General features: G+C 47.3%; 1 protein-coding gene across 1 annotated transcript; it reads right to left on the bottom strand.

Annotated features, from left to right (window-relative positions):
• Window positions 1–16,190: 16,190 nt before the first annotated feature.
• Window positions 16,191–18,725, bottom strand: LOC144754181 (heat shock 70 kDa protein-like). Its single transcript, XM_078641763.1, has one exon. The coding sequence runs from the start codon at window positions 18,494–18,496 to the stop codon at window positions 16,559–16,561; it is 1,938 nt and encodes a 645-aa protein (XP_078497889.1). The 5' UTR covers window positions 18,497–18,725; the 3' UTR covers window positions 16,191–16,558.
• Between the last annotated feature and the right edge of the window lie 817 nt (window positions 18,726–19,542).

The following is a 19,542-nucleotide window of genomic DNA, read 5'->3' as shown; positions in this document are numbered from 1 at the left end:
CTAACTGTGCCTGTTATTGCAGTCTACAGTTGATTTACACTTTGTGAGTTGAATGTTGTATTACAACATTTATATAACACTTATTATACATATGTGGGACGCTGAAGCACTTTTCCACATTGGTAGCATACTACAACAGCTAGGGCGTGTTCTCTGAAGTGTTTTGTGTTTGTTTTGATCCTATGTGGGGAGAGTGTCCATGTCATGCATGATGACCACTGAGGTGAGGTTATTGTTTTATAGGGTGCAGCACTTAGAAGTGTGATGGATGAAGAAGTGTGAGAGAAAGGTGCACAGTTTATGGCTTTCATTAAGCTGGAACCTTTGAACAGCTCTGCAGGTCCCTTTGTAGTGTTTCTTCTGATCATAGTTTACTTAGATGGTTACTTCTGGGTTGTACATTGTGAACTATTGTGTTTAAAGTTTATGATCCTGAACATGCCTAAGATGGCCGGATAAATAGTGAAAGATCTGCTGGGATAATCTTTGTTAACCCCTTCCGTGCGGGGCACATTCAGCGGATGTCGCGTGCACTACCTCGGTAGTGCTGCGCATGTCCGCTGAATGTTCCGGCCCCGCCCGCGCAATAGAACGTTCCGCACCAGCGCAGAACGTTCGGCGCAGCGGAGGGGTTAATATCATCCCATATCTGATTGTCATTGTGAGGTGGCATGAAGCTGCTATACTATGCATCTGGTCTGGACCTCCAGTACTGAACTAAATAAAGTCCTGCCTTGGCCAGCGGCAGGTGGCAGATCCCTATCAGTTAATTTTGGAAAAGGGGGGTGATGATGGACAGAGTTTCTGAATGATGCAGAATACTCTTACCAAGACAAGAGATCATGGTTTTAATCCATCACCGTTTTTTAGCTCAATGCACCATCCCAGCTCAGAACCTGGCTATATGCAAATTAGTCTGTTCCTGTCCCAGTGCATGATGGGAACAGGGCAAACCAAACTACCAAGCCAATTCTTATACTGGGAAGGAAACAAGCTTCCGGGGATCGGTTTCTGGCATCACAGCCTTCTTCGGCCCGGCTTGCTTGAATCCTGATGGTGCAATGAGCAAGGGACTCACGTCTGAGCATACCCTCCCACACATAGTGTGGATAAAAACGGTGATGGATTAAAACCATGATCTCTTGACTTGGTAAGAGTATTCTGCATCATTCAGAAACTCTGTCCATCACCACCCCTCTTTTCCAAAATCAGATCCCTTTCAGTTAATCCATGCCTGTTCGGATGGAGATGGGTGGTTCAATACCATTAACAAGTAACCTACTGCGCGATGGACATGACCTGTAGGAGTTTTGTCTTATGTGAGCATAAAAGTGTCAAGCCGTACTTGGGAATTAATATGCAGCCCTTATGGCCTCCCATTAACTACCCAACCGCTGAATGTAATGCTATTAGTGCAATTGTGGAACAGGAGTTTTGTCTATTCTATTATTGTGTATTTATATAGCACTTATTAACTTTGACAAGGCGTTAAAGCACATTACGCCAGGCAGCATGCTGCTCCATAATCCTAGGTTAGGGGTTTTCCTTTTAGTGGGAGGGGGTAAGTCAATTCATGCACATGGTCGGCAGTTGTTAGACCTGGCATCCTTTGCATAATTTCCCCCAAACCTTTTCTCTTCACTCCAGCTGGTTTGCTGAATTCATTTTTGTTGGCCATAGGACCCTGTACACTTTAACGCTGCTAACCAGTGATACCGTGCCTGTGCTCTCTCCTTTAAACATGGTAAAAGTGGCTTACACCCAATTACCACATGGATTTGCCTTGTAAGTCCCTCGTATGGGGTACACAGGTATGCAGGTCCTGTACTTATAATGCTACTGTGGACCTGCAGCATACACTGGGCCACCTACTGATGTAGTCTTTTAAAACATGTCTCAGACCTGCCCCTGCAGGTTGTGTTGCAGTTTTAAACTGCCATTTGTACCTGGCATGTTTACCAGGCCCAAACTTTCCTTTTAAAAACATGTAAGTCAACCTTAGGGTAGGCCCTAAACAGCACATGGATCACGGTGCATTCTATTTAAAAAGTAGGAAATGTGTTTTTAAATTGTATATGTCCTGGTAGTGACAAACTCCTAATTTCGTACGAATGTCATGTTTACACTCTAGTGAATTGTAATTTAAACTTCCCTTATGCCTGTGGCCCCATATACTGCCCCTTTGAGCCCAGCTTCTGTCCCTGTGTCCCATCAAATGCCCCTGTGTCCCCATCCAATGCCCAAGTGTCCCCATCCAATGCCCCTGTGTCCCCATCCAATGTCCCTTTGTCCCCATGCATTGCCCCTGTGTCCCCATGCACTACCCCTGTGTCCCCATCCAGTGCCCCTGTGTCCCCATCCAATGCCCCTGTGTCCCCATCCAATGCCCCTGTGTCCCCATGCAATGCCCCTGTGTCCCCATGCAATGTCCCTGTGTCCCCATGCACTACCCCTGTGTCCCCATCCAGTGCCCCTGTGTCCCCATCCAGTGCCCCTGTGTCCCCATCCAATGCCCCTGTGTCCCCATGCAATGTCCCTGTGTCCCCATGCACTACCCCTGTGTCCCCATCCAGTGCCCCTGTGTCCCCATCCAATGCCCCTGTGTCCCCATGCAATGCCCCTGTGTCCCCATGCAATGCCCCTGTGTCCCCATGCACTGTCCCTGTGTCCACATGCAATGCCCCTGTGTCCCCATGCACTGCCCCTGTGTCCACATGCAATGTCCCTGTGTCCCCATGCACTGCCCCTGTGTCCCCATGCACTGCCCCTGTGTCCCCATCCAATGCCCCTGTGTCCCCATCCAATGCCCCTGTGTCCCCATCCAATGCCCCTGTGTCCCCATGCAATGCTCCTGTGTCCTCATCCAATGCCCCTGTGTCCCCATCAATGCCCCTGTGTCCCCATGCAATGCCCCTGTTCCCCCATCTCCTCTTCCTGTTTCCCCATCTCATGCCCCTGTGTCCCAATCACATGTCCCTGTGTCCTTATCTCTTGTCCCTGTGCTCCCGTCTCCTGTCCTCTGCCTCAATATCTCTGTCTTTACATACATGGCTGCAGTAGACAGAGCCACTCTCCTGCCTCTCGCCCTTGTCGCCTTTTTTCCCATCTCCGGGCTCCTGCCCCTGTGCACATACCCTGCCCCATCATCCCTGTTCCTCTCATTCTCTAGTACAGGAGATAGACATACCTGCTCCTGTGTCCCCCTGCCTCCAGTGTCCCCTTTCTCCTGCGCCCCTGTGTCGGTGTCACCTGTGCTCTGGCTCCTGTCTCCCCATCTCCTGTGGCTCTACCTGCTGTGCCCTCCTTTTCTGCCCCCACTCTTCCTTCCTGTTGCTGTGCCTCTGCATTATCTGCCCCTGCTTTCTATGTCCCTCTCCTGTGACTGTTTCTCTTATGCCCCCTCTCATGCCCTGCCTCCTGCCTCCTCCTCCTGTGGCCTTGCCTGTAGTACTCCTCCCTGCTAAGCCCCTGACTTCCCTGCCCTCCTCTCCTGTGCATCGGTCTCCATTTCCCACCCCAGGTGTGCCCTCCTCTTGTACCCTCTTCTCTGGTGCCCCCTCCTGCAACTGAGCCCTGTCTCCTGCGCTGTCCTCCTGTACCATCTCCTGTGCCCTCTTTTTCTATGTCTTGTGACCCTGGCTCTAGTGTGCCGCCTCCTGTTCCAGCCATGCCAAGTACCACGCATCAGGGGTAAAGTAACACAATTTAGTGCTGGTGTCTGGAGCACCCAATAAAATGCTAATGTCATGCATTCAGTAGTTCCTATATGTTCGACGAGGCGCTGCAGCCAGCTCTGTGGAGTACACAAACATAGGTTGTTCCGGAGAATCTTCCAATCCCCTGACTTGTTGACTTCCACCGACAGCTGCAGTCACCGGTTTTGGTGGCTTCAGTTATTTCCCCAGTGACAGTGGTAATGGTCTGGATTGGTCCACCACAAGCCTCACATATTCGTGAGTGTCCAAAGCGAGCTCTTCCTGTTTGTAGCGGGCTGCGCATGGTGGGAAGGAAAATCCACTGGGGTCTGAGTTGCCAGCTTGTGCTTGAGGGTGAATTGGTGCCCCTGGATCTGCAGAATCTATGTCTATATGCATACCACCACAACCTGGGCAAAAGAGTACCCTGGCCCTGATTTGGTGGACATGGTCCCCCCCAGGTTATATTATTTTTAGAAGAGATCATCTGGGCCAGAGTGGGGGATGGGGGAGGGGAAGGGTGGTTTGGCCTTAATATCTCACGAGGCTTTTAGCTGCACCCTCAACCCTGAGGCCAAGAGTGCAGGTGACTCTGGGGACATCTCTATTTAGGCTCAAACTCTCAGCCAAGTACACTGTTTTGGGTCTCTTGGTATACCGTCCGCCGGGCCCACGAGGCAACTTCACAGCGGTTGGCGCCAGACCTTGGAAACACATTTGATGTCCTCTCAATTCACCATTCTACGGGAGTTCAATTCCCATTTTGATGACTCTCTTTGTAAAGACTCTGCCCTTTCCTTGAATTTATGTCTAATTTTGGTGCAATCTCCTATTCACATGGCGGGCCATATTTTAGATGGGATTTTTATTAACCACAATAATTTGGCTATTGCAAAAGTCCAGCCCCTTAGCTGGGCAGATCGCCGGGTGATTCCGTTTAAATTCTTTCTCCACAATCTTCCCAATTGGAATGGGCTCTACCCTTCCTAAGCAATGACTTTGTAGGAACTTAAATAAGATCACTGCTGACTGTTGGGAACAGGCTCTTGAAACCTCTACAGCAGCCAAGGACATCTCTTTCCCCTTTTTGGCAGAAGGCTTCCAAGATTGGGTTAACGCAGCTCTGGATATTGTTGCTCCCTTTAAAACCAAGGTTGCGATTAGAAGCAAACCTTCTGCACCTTGGTTTTCAACAGAACTGAAGACCCTTAGGCAGGAATACCACAGACAAGAGTGGAAATTAAGGGTAAATCCATGTCTTTCAATAAAAAAGAGAAACATAAAGTGCTTCTTCTGGACTATAAACAGGCTATAGTACAGGCTAAAGCATCCTTCTTTACAAAGAAAATCAGGTCAGCTAATAATTCTTCTAAGCTGCTGTTTAAGGCAGTGAAGGTGCTATCAGAACCTCCTATTCAGCGGATGCATACGTTTTTCTCAAGAGTTCTGCGACAAAGTAGCAGCATGTTTTCAAAATAAAGTTCTTAACATCTTCTTGAATCTAAATTAGCATGTTGCGGATCAAACATTGTTTGATAAGTCTGCACTTTGCTCTTCTTATAATCTTTTTTCAGCTTTTCCGTTTATCTCTGTCCAGCAAACCAAGGACTTAGTGTTGAGTCTAAAACCAGTGTCCCCGTCTGATCCTTGCATGCCCAAAACATTACAACTTGCTCCTCATCCTATTGCTACATTTGTGCAGAAGGTGTTTAATTGCACCCTTCAATCGGGTAACTGGAAGGAATTCCAGATAAGGACAGAGAGAGAGAGAGATAATGAGAGACAGGCAGAGCAGGACACATTTCAAAGATAGGGAGAAAATAGAAGGTCAGAGATATGGATACACAAAGATACAGAGAGAGGGAAAAAGAACACAGACAGGAAGTGGCAGAGAAAGACAGGCGGAGAGACAAGGAGAGAGCGTCAGAATGTCAGAAAGATGAGGAGAGAAAGGGAGGCAGAGAGGCATAGAAAGTGAGAAAGCAAAAGAAAGACAGAGACTAAGAAAGACAGAGCCAGGACAGGAGAAAAATGTAGAAAGAGACAGGGAGATACATACTAAGAGCCAACAAGAGAGCGCTACAGGAAGAAAAAACAGAGCAAGAAGGACAGACTGAGAAAGAAAAAGAGAGAAGGCGCGATGGACACACTACAAAGACAGTTAGAGCACAGGAAAGAAATGGAGAGAAGGGCACACACTGGACTTTTAACGACGTTTTAATAAATCTAATTATGAACTATCCATCATTACCAGATTGTATGTCCATGTATCTTTATTGCCTTCGGATCATTCGCAATCTATCTTCCCATCTGCCTTTCAGTAAGTGTTTGTGCCTTGGTCTGTGAGAAAAAACAAGGTTGGCAGGTGCACGATGGTGGCATGTGAAAAGGGGGGCAAGGCTTACCAGTGTCAGCCGGCTGGAAAGAATGGTCATGATGGAGCGGTCCCGGCAGTCAATGTAGGAGCGAGATCACAGAGGCACCTTACCAGTGGCAGAGCGCATACTGGTGGACCGTCAAGGGGATCTGGGGAGGAAAGGAAACAAGTGGAGGCGGAGGGCCGGTGAGACTACTCCGGGTGTAGGGTAGCGGGCGTGCTAATCTGTTTGGTGATGAGAAGACACAATGGTCTGGTCAGTTGCCGGTGGTTCCAACCACATGGGAGTATATAGAACCGGAGGTAGTCATGGGGATAAACGATCTAAGGGAAGGAGATGAGAGCGGGTAAAATTAGAATAGTAATAGGGCAGGGGGGTCGGCAGCGTTGCACCGGGTACAAGGAAACAGATGCACTCACCTTCAAGGGGAGATCTGGCACAATGGACAGGAGTCAGTGGAACCACTCTCGAGGGAAGTAGACAGAGGTCTCATGCGGCGCAAGTATAAGTGCTTGTCAGTGGAATCGCGCATGCGTGCCGTATTACTAAGGACTAGACTGAAACAGGAAATTAACGGGCTCCATCTTGGGTAGGAGAAAAGCGGAATGGAAAGCAGGAAAGGAATAGAAGGAGAGAAAATAGAGAAGGGCATATTTTTCGGTATACCTGGTGTAAGTTAAAACACATTACTTAACATAGCAGTTTTTATGTGATACCCTATATATATGAATGGTGCATATAGATAAATGATGGCAGTTTAGACATGACTGTCGGTGTACACAAAAGTGCAAAGTCGGTATTGAGCTTAGCTGTAGGCCCAGATCTCTGTACTGGGGTGAATGTATGACATTGTTCTGCATTCTGTCCATCACCTGTTGGTTTTGCATTTGTCACCCTGAGTGGGACGGGTATGCTCAGACGTGAGTCCCGTGCTCTTCATGCCACTGGAATCAAGCTATCCAGGCTGATGAGGGCTGAAAGCCCGAAACCGGTCCTTGGATGCTTTTTTCCAGTCCAGGGAGGACCTGGCTTGGCAGTTCGGGCGGGACTGTTCCCATGGGGCACAGGGTCAAGACTGATTTGCATATGGCTGGGTTCAAACTGGAATGGCATGGTGAGCAAAAAACAATGGATTTAGGCCCAGATCTCTGTACTGGGGTGAATGTATGACATTGTTCTGCATTCTGTCCATCACCTGTTGGTTTAGCTGGGAGCAACCTCGAGGTGCAGAAAGAGTATACAGCAGATTAAACAAGCATTGGCCGCGCGGCAGTAAAAGTAACGCCGCGTGGCCGTCAAAGTGAAAGTCATCGCGATCACTCTGAAAGCGAAAGTGATTGTGATGACACGCTAAAACACGCTAGGGATGCGCGCGGTTTTGCGTGCGACAGTAAGCTTGTGGCCGCTTTGGTAGCACTTTTAAAAGCAGCTACTAAATGTCTCGGCCAGGCCAGCGCATACGCTGGATCAGGCGAGACCTAAAAAGGACTTCATATAAAGCTATCTATATTAATTGGTTACATGTCCGTTCTGTTTTTGTTTACTTTACTTATCAGTTAGCCTCATTACACCAATTCTAGGGCATGTTTGCTTTCTGCTTTTATTTTCTTCTTAAAGTATGTACCGATAAGGGGCAAAAATACTGGCTTGTTGCTGCTCCATCCATTACTGTAATCTCCTTCTTTTTAAATTTGTGTGCATTTTATACAGCACAAACTCGACCCGAATGTATTGGAGAGCATTACATGAAGACCATTTACAATACACAAGATCATATTCTTTTGTTTTATACACAGGGAGATTAGGTGATTTGCCCAGAATAACAGGATGTTGAGCCGAAGCAGAGATTCAACCTGGTTCTGCAGTTCTAAAGTTGACAGCTCTGGCTCTAACTCCGTACTTGGGGATCGCCGGGTGGTCAATGGTGGTTATTGTCCCCGATCTGTCCCCCAGGGGGTAGAAAGCCCACTAGACACCAGGGATTCTTTATTTTTTTAGTACTTACGGGTGCGGGCTGCTCTAAATTGGCGCTAAAATGCCCCACTCCTTCCTAACATTGCCACAGTCTTTCTGGCCTCCCTGGGGTGCAGATGGGGGCAATAGCCCCCCATTTGCCACCCGGGGGGCATAAAGCGTGTTTTTTTATAAAAGAGGGTTGGGAGCCACAATGGGCATACCAATGCTCTCACCCCCAACACAAAGGGACAGTCTTTTTGCCCCCCGGGGTGGAGGGGGGCAGAAAGCCCACTAGGCACCAGAGATAAGTTTAAGGGCATGTCAGGGAGCCCCTTAGGCACGGGTTGCTCCCCATTTTTTGTGAACATAGTTTGGGTGATATATTTTTAGGCACATCTGCTCCCAAGAGGGGCATAAAACCACTAGACACTAGCAAACATTTCTGTGTGTGTGTGTGTGTGTGTGTATGTGCCTGGGTGTGTGTGTGTGTGTGTCTGTGTGTCTGTGTGTGAGAGAATAGGAGTTTGGCTGATGGTCTGTGTTTACAGGTGTTTAGCTGGCGGTGTGTGTGGACTTGTGCTTACCTGGCAGTGTGTGTGCACTAGGACTTGGCTGGCAGTGTGTGTGGACTGTCGCTTGGCTGATGGTCTGTGTAGATGGCACATGTCTGGCGATGTGTGTGGACTGTTACTTGGTTGGCAGTGTGCGTGGACTGTTGGTGATGTGCGTGAATGGTGATGTGGCTTGCGTGAATCCTCCAATGTTTTATTACCCAGAATCCCCTGTAAACCTCAAATTTAGCTATCAATTCACACTTTCCTCAAAGTTCTGTGTAAATTTGTCGGATCACTGCGCTGGCACATATTCCCCCCGCTTTCCCCTCAACCTCCTGAAAATATGATACCTCACCTGTGTGGGTGCCCAAAGCAGAGAAACTAAAAATGTATAAAATGAAACACTGAGGGGGACCAAAGTGGGTCCAAAAGGGCAGTTTTTGTTTCATACGTGTTTAGGCTGACACTGCTTTGGACACCCACACAAGTGAGGTATCATTTTTATTGGGAGACTGAAGGGAATGCTGGGTGGTGGGAAATTTGTGCCGGAGCGATAATCTCACAACCTTCCCACACAAAAATGTGAGGAAGATGTGACTTTTTAGTTAAATGTTAGGTTTGAAGGGGGATTCTGGGCAAGAACCCGTTGGGAGATCGACACAAGCCACATATACCTGGACTCCCCTGGGTGTCTAGTTTTCAGAAATGTCTGGGTTCGTTAGGTTTCCCTAGATGTCTGCCGAGCCCCGGACCAAAACCGCAGGTGCCCCCTATATATAACTAAACAACCTGTTTTTGCAAGGGAGGTACCTGCGTTTTTGGTCCCGGGCTCAGCGGCCATCTAGGAAAACCTACCAGACCCAGACATTTCTGAAAAGTAGATATCCGGGGGAGTCCAGGGAGGTGTGGCTTGCATGGATCCCCAACAGTTATTTACCCGGAATCCCCTGCTAACCTCAATTTTACCTTAAAAAAATCACATTTTCCTCACAGTTCTGTGTGGGAAAGTTGTTGAAGGACTGAGCCTGCACAAATGTTCTACCATCCAGCATTCCCACAGGTCTCTCAATCAAATTGCTACTTCACTTGTGTGGGTGGGCCAAGTGATCACAACAGGGAAAGGCCCAAAACATATTGTGGAGGCATCAAAATTATCGATCACAAAACAACCTTCTTTTACAAGGGCGGTTGGTCTCCTGCATTTTTGGTCCCGGGCTCAGCGGCCATTTAGGAAAACCTATCAAACCCAAACATTTCTGAAAACAAGACACCCTGGAGAGTTCAGGGAGGTGTGGCTTGCATGGACCCCCCACTGTTTTCTTACCCAGAATCTCCTGCAAACCTCAACTGTAGCTTTAAAAAAATCTAATTTTCCTCACATTTCTGTCTTGGATCACGACACCATCACAAATGTCCTACTACCCAGCGTTCCCCCTGGTCTCCAGAGTAAAATGATACCTCACTTGTGTGGATGGGCCAAGGGCCTGCGCCTGGGACAGGTCAAAAACATAGAGATTGAGGGGCTAGCACAGCAAGCTCTAAGCACTATATTTTGTTTTATATACGTTTTTAGTCAATTCTGCATTGGACACTCAAACAAGTGAGGTATCATTTTTATCGGAATAACAAGGGTAACGCTGGGTGGTAGGATATTTATGCTGGTGCAGGTATCCCAGACAGAAAAGTAAGGAAAAATTAGGTATTTTCTTTAGCTAAATTTGAGGTTTGCATAGGATTCTGTGTAGTGAAATGTTGGGGGATCCATGCAAGTCACTCCTCCCTGGACTCCCCCTGGTGTCTAGTTTTGAGAAATGTCTGGGTTTGGTAGGTTTCCCTAGATAGCCGCCTAGTTGGCTTTGTCTCACATGTAGAGGATAGAGGTCCTTGTATCTGGGACAACTGGTCTCCACAGAATACTTTACATTTTGTAATCCTTTGTAAATATTTTAACAAACCTAAGTGACTATTTCTAAAACCGTTTTTAAAAGAGCTGAGATTTAGACATGCTCATGTAACTCTATTATATTTGCAACTTTTGCCTAATGTTTGCATGCTTTTAATCATAATAAACTTTTTAAGAGTGGCACTAAGATCAAGAAATTCCAGATGTGACAGATCAATATAAGAACTCTTGCGAATGTGCACATTTTGTGATATGTTGTTTCAAATTAATTTTATTGCTGGTTTTAATTTTTGTCTCTTTTATGGCTGTGATCACTGCCAAATAAAGATTATTATTATATAGATGGCTGCCTAGCCCGGGACTAAAACCGCACGTGCCCCCCTTGCAAAACCAAGTCGTTTTGTGATACATCATTTTGATGTCTCCACAATATGTTTTAATATGTTTTCAGTCCTTCCCTGTCGAGCGTACTTGGCTCACCCACACAAGTGAGGTACCTTTTGTATCAGGAGACCTGGGGGAATGCTGGGTGATAGGAAATTTGTGTTGACCTTGTGATCACACAATTTTCCCACAGAGAAATGTACGGAAAATGTCATTTTCTTAAGGTAAATTTGAGGTTTGCAGGGGATTCTAGGTAAGAAAACATTGGTAGATCCACCCAGGCTACACCTCCTTGGACTTCGCCGGGTGTCTAGTTTTCAGAAATGTCTGGGCTTGGTAGGTTTTCCTGGATGGCTGTTGAGCCTAGGACCAAAAACGCAGGTTGCTAGCAAAACCAGGTTGTTTCGTGAAAAATACTTTTGATGTCTCCACAATAAGTTTTGAGCCATTTCCTGTAGCAGTCACTAGGTGTACCTACACAAGTGTGGTACCATTTTTATTGGCAGACTTGGGGGAATGCTGAATGAGTAGAGGTTTGTGGCTCCCCACATATTCCAGACCTTTCCATCATAGAAATGTGAGGAAGATTTTTTTTTTTTTACGTTTTAGCTTTGCAAGGAATTCTGGGTAACAGAAACTGGGGAGAGTCACATATGTCACCCCTTCATTGATTAACTTGGTGTCTAGTTTTAAAAAAAATTACAGGTTTGCTAGGTTCCGCTAGGTGCTGGCTGAGCTAGGACCCAAAATCCACAGCTAGGCATATTGCAAAAAATGGGTTAGTTTTCACTGGAAAAATGTGATGTGTCCAAGTTGTGTTTTGGGCCGGTTCCTATCAAGGGCACTAGGTCTATCCAAGCAAGTGAGATACCCTTTTTATTGGTAGATTTGGGGAAATGATGGGTGTGTGGAGGTTTGTGCCACTCATTCCAGAACTTTCTATCACAGAAATATGAGGACTTTTTTTGTTTTACGAAGTTTGAGATTATCAAGGGATTCTAGGTAACAGACCATGGTGAGAGCCACACAAGTCACACCATCCTGGAATTCCCTGGGTGTCTACTTTTCAAAAATGTACAGGTTTGAATGGTTTCCCTAGGTGCCAGCTGAGCTAGGGGCCAAAATCCACAGTGAGGCACTTGGCAAAAAGTGTCTGTTTTCTCTGGAAAAATGTGATTTATCCACATTGCGTTTTGGGCCGTTTCCTGTTGCGGGCACTAGGCCTACCCACACAAGTGAGGTACCATTTTTGTCGACAGACTTGGGTGAATGCTGGGTAGCTGGAAGTTTGTGGCGCCCTACAGATTCTAGAACTTTCCATCACAGAAATGTGAGGAAAATGTGCTTTTTGTTTTACAAAGTTTGAGGTTTGCAAGGGATTCTGGGTAACAAAACCTTGTTGTAGCCAAACATGTCACCCCATCCTGGATTTCCCTAGGTGTCTAGTTTAAAAAATGTTTACAGGTTTGCTAGGTTTCCCTATGTGCCGGCTGAGCTAGGGCCCAAAATCGACAGCTAGGCACATTGTTAAAAAAGGGTCTGTTTTCAGTGGAAAATGTGATGTGTCCACATTGCATTTTGGCCCATTTCATGTCACACACGCTAGGCCTACTCACACTAGTTAGGTGCCATTTTTTATCAGGAGACTTAGGGGAACATGAAATAGAAGAACATGTGTTATTACCTTTTGTCTTTTTATGTGTTCTGCCTTCCAAATGTAAGACAGTGTGTAAAAAAGAAGTCATTTGAACAATACCCTCTAATTCGCATGCTAATATGGGTACCCACAAATCCAGAGATGCAACAATAACCACTGCTTCTAACCTTCATATCTTGTTCCCATTTCAGATGTTTATATGGTTCCTTGATACCTATTTTCCACTCTTCATATTTTACCAAATAAATTCCTGTATACCCACTACACAATGAAAAACCATTGCAAGGTGCATCTCAGTTATTGGCTCTGGGTTCCTCTGGTTCTTGGTGGACCTACAACCCTCATATATCCCCACAACCAGAAGGGCCCCACAGATGTAACGGTATATAGTTTTCAAAAACTTACCATAGTTAGTTACAAGTGAAAATGTAGGCACAAATTGCTGTTTTTTTCAACAAAATGTCAATATTCTTTTCTTTCAACTGTTCCTTTCAATGGGAAAGCCTTCAATCTAAACAAATGACCCCTTGCTGAATTTAGAATTGTGTCTATTTTTCAGAAATATATAGATTTGGAAGAAGGTTGAAAGTACAAAAAATAGGAAAAATAGGCTATGTCCTATTTTCAGGGATAAAACAGACGCTTTCTTCTGCAGCACTTTTTTCCCATTTTTCCCCCAAAACCCAAAAGTTTGTTTTATTTTGCCTAATTTCTCGGTCTCCTCCAGGGAAATCCACAAACCCTGGGTAGCTTTAGAATTCTCAGCAGGTGGAAGAAAAGGACACACATTTGGCGTGGATACCTTATGTGGACAAAAAGTTATGGGGGCCTAAGCAAAAACTACCCCAAATAGCCAAAAAAAGGGCGTGGCAAGGGAGGACGGTGAGGGAGGTTGAAAGGCCTGGCAGAGAAGAGGTAAGAAAATGATAGTTTTCACCCCCTGTGGAAAGTAATATTTTGTTAAAACTCACAAGCAATGTTGGTTTTCACAGTCACAGATCGTAACTAAGGGGTCGGGGAGGTCGGGCTCAGACCGTATTGGGCTCGAGGGTTCCAAGAAGACCTGATCTGAACCAGAGCCGGGTATTTTTCTTGGATCAGGTTTGAGCTTTCAAGGGCTCACCCACCTGTAGTTTTGGGTGCGTTGGTCCAATTGGTTCAGTTCGAATGAATGACTAATGACTACAACTCCCAGAATGCATCATGCTATGTAATGTACGCCCATGGCTGGAAATAGTATAATCGGTAACAAGGTACAATATGACAACCTTATCTTTGTTCCCCCTACCCACACACCACACTTAGTGCCCTAAAACATATTCCTATCCGCATTCTCTGATCCCTCTACCATCTCCTCCTACATGTTCACCTGCCTCCATTCCCATCCATCAGAGGTCTCCATCATACTGACTCGTGCCTCTGCCCCCCTCCTCCTCCAGCATCCTGCCCCGTTCACTCCCTCCTCCATCATCCTGCCTCGTTCCTCTGCCCTCCTCCATCATCCTGCCCCGTTCACTCCCTCCTCCATCATCCTGCCCCGTTCACTCCCTCCTCCATCATCCTGCCTCGTTCCTCTGCCCTCCTCCATCATCCTGCCCCGTTCACTCCCTCCTCCATCATCCTGCCCCGTTCACTCCCTCCTCCATCATCCTGCCTCGTTCCTCTGCCCTCCTCCATCATCCTGCCTCGTTCACTCCATCCTCCATCATCCTGCCTCTTTCCCTCCCTCCTCCATCATCCTGCCTCGTTCACTTGGGGGGGACACAACTGATTTCCCTCTTACTAACACTGTACCCGTTTTCAGACCCTGTCTATACCCGCATGTACCGCGGTATTATTTTTCATGTGCAGCATTGTTTGTGCACAGAAAAAACATTAACATTCCTTTCTATAAGATAAATCACAGAGCAACCCTTGATTTATTACATCTTGTTGTGTTCTGGGTCTCTAACCCCACACCACCTCTCGGAGGAAGCCTCGGGCTTCTCTGCTTTACTACCCTGTACTCCCTGAGTGTCCTTCCCTTTCTGGCCTCTGACACTCTGCTCTCTGACCCTACAGCCGCTGTTCTGTTTGTATTACCTGGGTCCCCTACAACCTTCTGCTCTCTGACCCTGTAGCAGCACTTCTGTTTGTACTCCTGTGTAGTCCTACAACCTTCTACTTTCTCAACCCTACAGCCGCTGTTCTGTTTGTACTCCCCGGGTCCCCTTTAACCTTCTGCTCTCTGACCCTACAGCACCTGTTCAGTTTGTACTCCTGTGTACTCCTACAACCTTCTAATTTCTCAACCCTACAGCAGCACTTCTGTTTGTACTCCCCGGGTCCCCTTTAACCTTCTGCTCTCTGACCCTATAGCACCTGTTCAGTGTGTACTTCCCCGGTCCCCTACACAACCTTCTACTTTGTGACCCTACAGCGGATCTCCTGTTTGTACTCCGCGTCCCCTACAACCTTCTGCTCTCTGATGCTCCCCTTCTACTCTCAGAGCCCTCCAGCCATTTACACACAACTGTGCTCACCTGTTGATGCACCCCTTCTCTACAGGTGCCACCTAGGTCCCCTGCTCCCCCTTCTGCTCTCCAATCCCTCCAGCCTCCTGCACACTAAGGCCTCTGTTTCTGACCTTCCGCCCTCCTTGTTCTCTGGGGATTCCCTCATCCCCCTCAAATGTTTCCAACCTCTTGCATTTCTTGGCTGCTGTATGACCCCCACTCTCCCTTCCTTCTGGTCTTTTCGACCCTTTGCATACCCCATGTGTTGTAGATACCCTCATATTTTTAGAATCTCGAGTTCTTAAAACACTGGTTGCTTGATTCCCCATTTTCTTTATTTTGCTTTTTGTACCAGCCATACTGCCCCAACACCTTCTTAGACTACACACACCTGCTGCCTCCCTTCCTTGTGCTTTTTGTCTGCTCTACCACCCCACCTGCTCTCTGACCCATCCATCCTGGCTAGACTATCTGGATCCGGACACCTTTCTCATCTAGGATGCCCCAGCTACACTTGTGCACCTGTATACTATTAGGGTTTTAATAACACTCATCTTTGCCACCACGTGAACATCTTGTTGATTTACTGTCTTTTCTGCACTTATTTTAGAGGATAAAACAGTGTAAATCAAATAATCAAGAAAAGCCTGTACCTATTTTGGAGGATAAAATAGTGTAAATCAAATAATCAAGAAACGCTTGGCACTGTGCCGACGTTAAATGGAAAACCACTGCAAGTTCCGCAGCATGTGTAAACACGTGTAGATCATGAATACGTTTTTGTATCGGTTTTATAATAACTCCATGTGTTTAATGCTGTTGTTCCCACACATATTGTGTACTCCTAAAATGCTTCCATCATTCTGTGTGGCCTCTTCCCACACTACTCGCCACCCCTAAATAGTAATGTGCACTTTCCTTTGATCTCGCCCTATTTGAGTTGTCATCCGTACTATACAGGACAAACATGTTCTGTAGTTGGTTTTGGTGATATATAGGACACTGCATTAGCCACAAACCTAAACAGGACTCAAACCCCCCACACCCTCTCCCAATTACAAGACAAGTGACACCTATGCAATATTTTACACGTTCCAATTTCACAATAGCACACACTCTCCCCGACCCATTACACACTAACCAAGGTAAATTAAAACTAGAGACAATGTTGATCAGTTTACTCATTTTAATACAAAAATAAAATATAAACATATATTTGAGCAATATGGGCTTTATAAAAGTTAGCAATAAGATTAAAATAAATTAAAATTCTCATTGTGACACAAACACATTAGCTGAAGAGAGCACAGCATTTATTCAGTCCATGTGGCCATAGAATTTTCTGAATGACCTAGAAAAGTCTGTTAAGGGCCAGAAGTCTGTTTAATCCACTTTCTCGATTAGTGTGTCCATAGGAAGAGCACATTGTTGTCTTCGATTAATCTACCTCCTCAATGGAGGGGCCATGCGAAGAGTCCATTATTGTCCACAGATAAACCACCTCCTCAATGGTGGGACCATGAGAAGAGTCCATTATTAATCCACCTCCTCAATGGTGGGTCCAGTGCTGGAGCTCCCTTGGCGGGCCTGAGATCCACAGCTCGCACCAGGCATTCCCCCAGACATCCCGCCCTGGTAGAGTTTGGTGATGATGGGATTACAGACCTTCTCCAGCTCTTTCTGATGGTGCTCATATTCCTCCTTCTCTGCCAGCTGGTTGCTCTCCAACCAGGAGATGGTCTGGTTACACTTGTCCACTATCTTCTTCCGTTCATCTTCGCTGATCTTGTCTTTAAGTTGGTCATCCTCCACTGTACTCTTCATGTTGAAGGCGTAGGACTCCAGTGCATTCTTGGCAGAGACCTTCTCTCTCTGGGCTTCATCATCTGCTTTGTACCGCTCAGCCTCCTGCAACATCCTCTCAATCTCCTCTTTGCTCAGCCGCCCCTTGTCGTTGGTGATGGTGATCTTGTTCTGTTTGCCTGAACTCTTGTCCACAGCAGAGACATTCAGGATACCATTAGCATCTATGTCAAAGGTCACCTCAATCTGTGGTACACCACGAGGGGCTGGTGGGATTCCGCTTAGATCAAATTTCCCTAGAAGATTGTTGTCCTTGGTCATGGCTCTTTCACCCTCATACACTTGGATCAGGACACCAGGCTGGTTGTCAGAGTAGGTGGTGAAGATCTGGGTTTGCTTGGTTGGGATGGTGGTGTTACGCTTGATAAGGACAGTCATCACACCACCTGCAGTCTCAAGCCCCAGTGAGAGAGGTGCTACATCCAGGAGGAGCAGGTCCTGCACATTCTCAGACTTATCACCCATCAGTATAGAAGCTTGCACTGCTGCACCGTAGGCCACAGCCTCGTCTGGGTTGATGCTTTTATTCAGTTCTCTGCCATTGAAAAAGTCCTGCAGCAGTTTCTGGATTTTGGGAATGCGGGTTGATCCTCCTACAAGCACAACTTCATGGATCTGAGCTTTGTCCAGCTTGGCATCTCTCAGAGCTTTCTCCACAGGATCAAGGGTTCCTCTGAAGAGGTCAGCACACAGCTCCTCAAAGCGAGCTCTGGTGATGGAAGTGTAGAAATCAATGCCTTCGAACAGCGAATCAATCTCAATGCTGGCCTGAGTGCTGGAAGACAGGGTTCTCTTGGCTCTCTCACAAGCAGTTCTCAGCCTCCTGACGGCCCTCTTGTTCTGGATAATGTCCTTCTTGTGCTTTCTCTTGAATTCCTCAATGAAGTGACTAACCATGCGGTTGTCAAAGTCTTCACCTCCCAGGTGGGTGTCTCCAGCTGTAGCCTTGACTTCAAAGATGCCATCATCAATAGTTAGAATGGAAACATCAAAGGTACCTCCACCCAGGTCAAAGATCAGGACATTGCGCTCTCCCCTGCCGCTCTTGTCCAGACCATAGGCGATGGCTGCTGCTGTGGGCTCATTGATGATCCTCAGCACATTCAGGCCAGCGATCACCCCTGCATCTTTAGTGGCCTGCCTCTGGGAGTCGTTGAAGTAAGCAGGCACCGTGATGACGGCATTGGAGACTGGGTGGCCCAGGTATGCCTCGGCGGTCTCCTTCATCTTGGTCAGCACCATGGAAGACACCTCCTCAGGGGAGAAAGTCTTGTTCTCTCCTTTGTACTCCACCTGCACCTTGGGCTTCCCTCCATCGCTCACCACCTTGAAGGGCCAGTGCTTCATGTCCGCCTGCACCACCGCGTCATCAAACTTCCTGCCAATCAGTCTCTTGGCATCAAAGACGGTGTTCTGGGGGTTGAGGGCCACCTGGTTCTTGGCGGCGTCTCCGATGAGCCTCTCCGTGTCTGTGAAGGCCACATAGCTGGGGGTGGTGCGGTTGCCCTGGTCGTTGGCGATGATCTCCACCTTGCCATGCTGGAAGACGCCCACGCAGGAATAGGTGGTGCCCAGGTCGATGCCGATAGCGACGCCCTTGGGTGCAGACATCTTCAGGTTTGGGGGGGTTCTGGGGAGGCTCTTGTCAGGTTCTTGCCTTTTGGCTTCTTTCGGCGGTGATGAAAGAAACGTCTCTCGGCTCTGTTCAGTGACGTCTCTTCTCACTGGTGATGGAAGCGGCTCCTCCGGTCGTTGCTCTGACACTTCTCTCCTCACAGGTGATGGAAGCGGCTCCTCTAGTCCTTCCTCTCTGTCTTCTCTGTTCTCCGGCTCGGATCTGATAGCGGCCCTCACCGGCTCCTGTATTTATTCTCCAGCAGCCGCATACACCAAGTAGCCACGCGCAGTGGAACACGCCCTGCGACCAATCACAACTTCAGGATTATCATACAGCTAGATATTTCCCGAAGTTTCCGCTCTGTTGCCCAATCAGGAGAGGCCTGGGCGGTGCGAACAGAGCAGCTTCTGGAAGGCTCTCGTATTTGTCAGACCTGCTGGCCAATCAAAATACAGCGCTTCCAAGAGCCTTCGAGAAATGCCCAGCACCGTGGAGGCTCGGCACACCACAGCCAATCCGAGAGGAGGAGGCGTTGTTGATGTAAATGAATCTGTCAGCGGTCCCAGGAATGCATTGTTCACCATTGTGAATTGGAAGCAAGAAGTGCATTAAAAGAACACATTTTTCCGTGCCCTCTTTTCCAGTTGCCTCCGTCATGCGAATACTGACTCCACATACTGTATCAGGCCTGTAGTGTCGTCACAAGTGAACTGCATCTTGGAACCTGTAGTGCGGGCGCAGCTTCTGCATTAAGCAAGCTAAAACGGATTTAAAAAAAATTATAGCCGAGTGCAGTGAAGGCAATCCGATCCCCCCCAGCAAGATGTGAATCCTTTGGGTGAAAGGAAACGGTGTTCCGGGGCAGTGATTATGTTGGCGGGAGTCCGATGGGGACTCATGGTGAAGCCTAGAGTCTGTGCACCAGGATCCTGAGCCCATGCAATGAGAGAATTCAGGCAACGTTACTTGTGAACGGCTGCTGTCTGCAGCACTCACACAGGTCAAGAGTCACTTGTGGATCAAGGGGCTCCCGGGCTCT

The sequence above is a fragment of the Lissotriton helveticus genome, chromosome 5_1, assembly GCF_964261635.1.
Source record: "Lissotriton helveticus chromosome 5_1, aLisHel1.1, whole genome shotgun sequence".
Classification (NCBI taxonomy): Eukaryota; Metazoa; Chordata; class Amphibia; order Caudata; family Salamandridae; genus Lissotriton; species Lissotriton helveticus.
The sequence above is the reverse complement of the archived record's forward strand: the minus strand, read 5'-3'. Positions and strand labels throughout refer to the sequence as shown.

Excerpts from the sequence above, each read along its gene's own strand:
- LOC144754181 (XM_078641763.1), bottom strand. The coding sequence starts at position 18,496 with ATGTCTGCACCCAAGGGCGTCGCTATCGGCATCGACCTGGGCACCACC.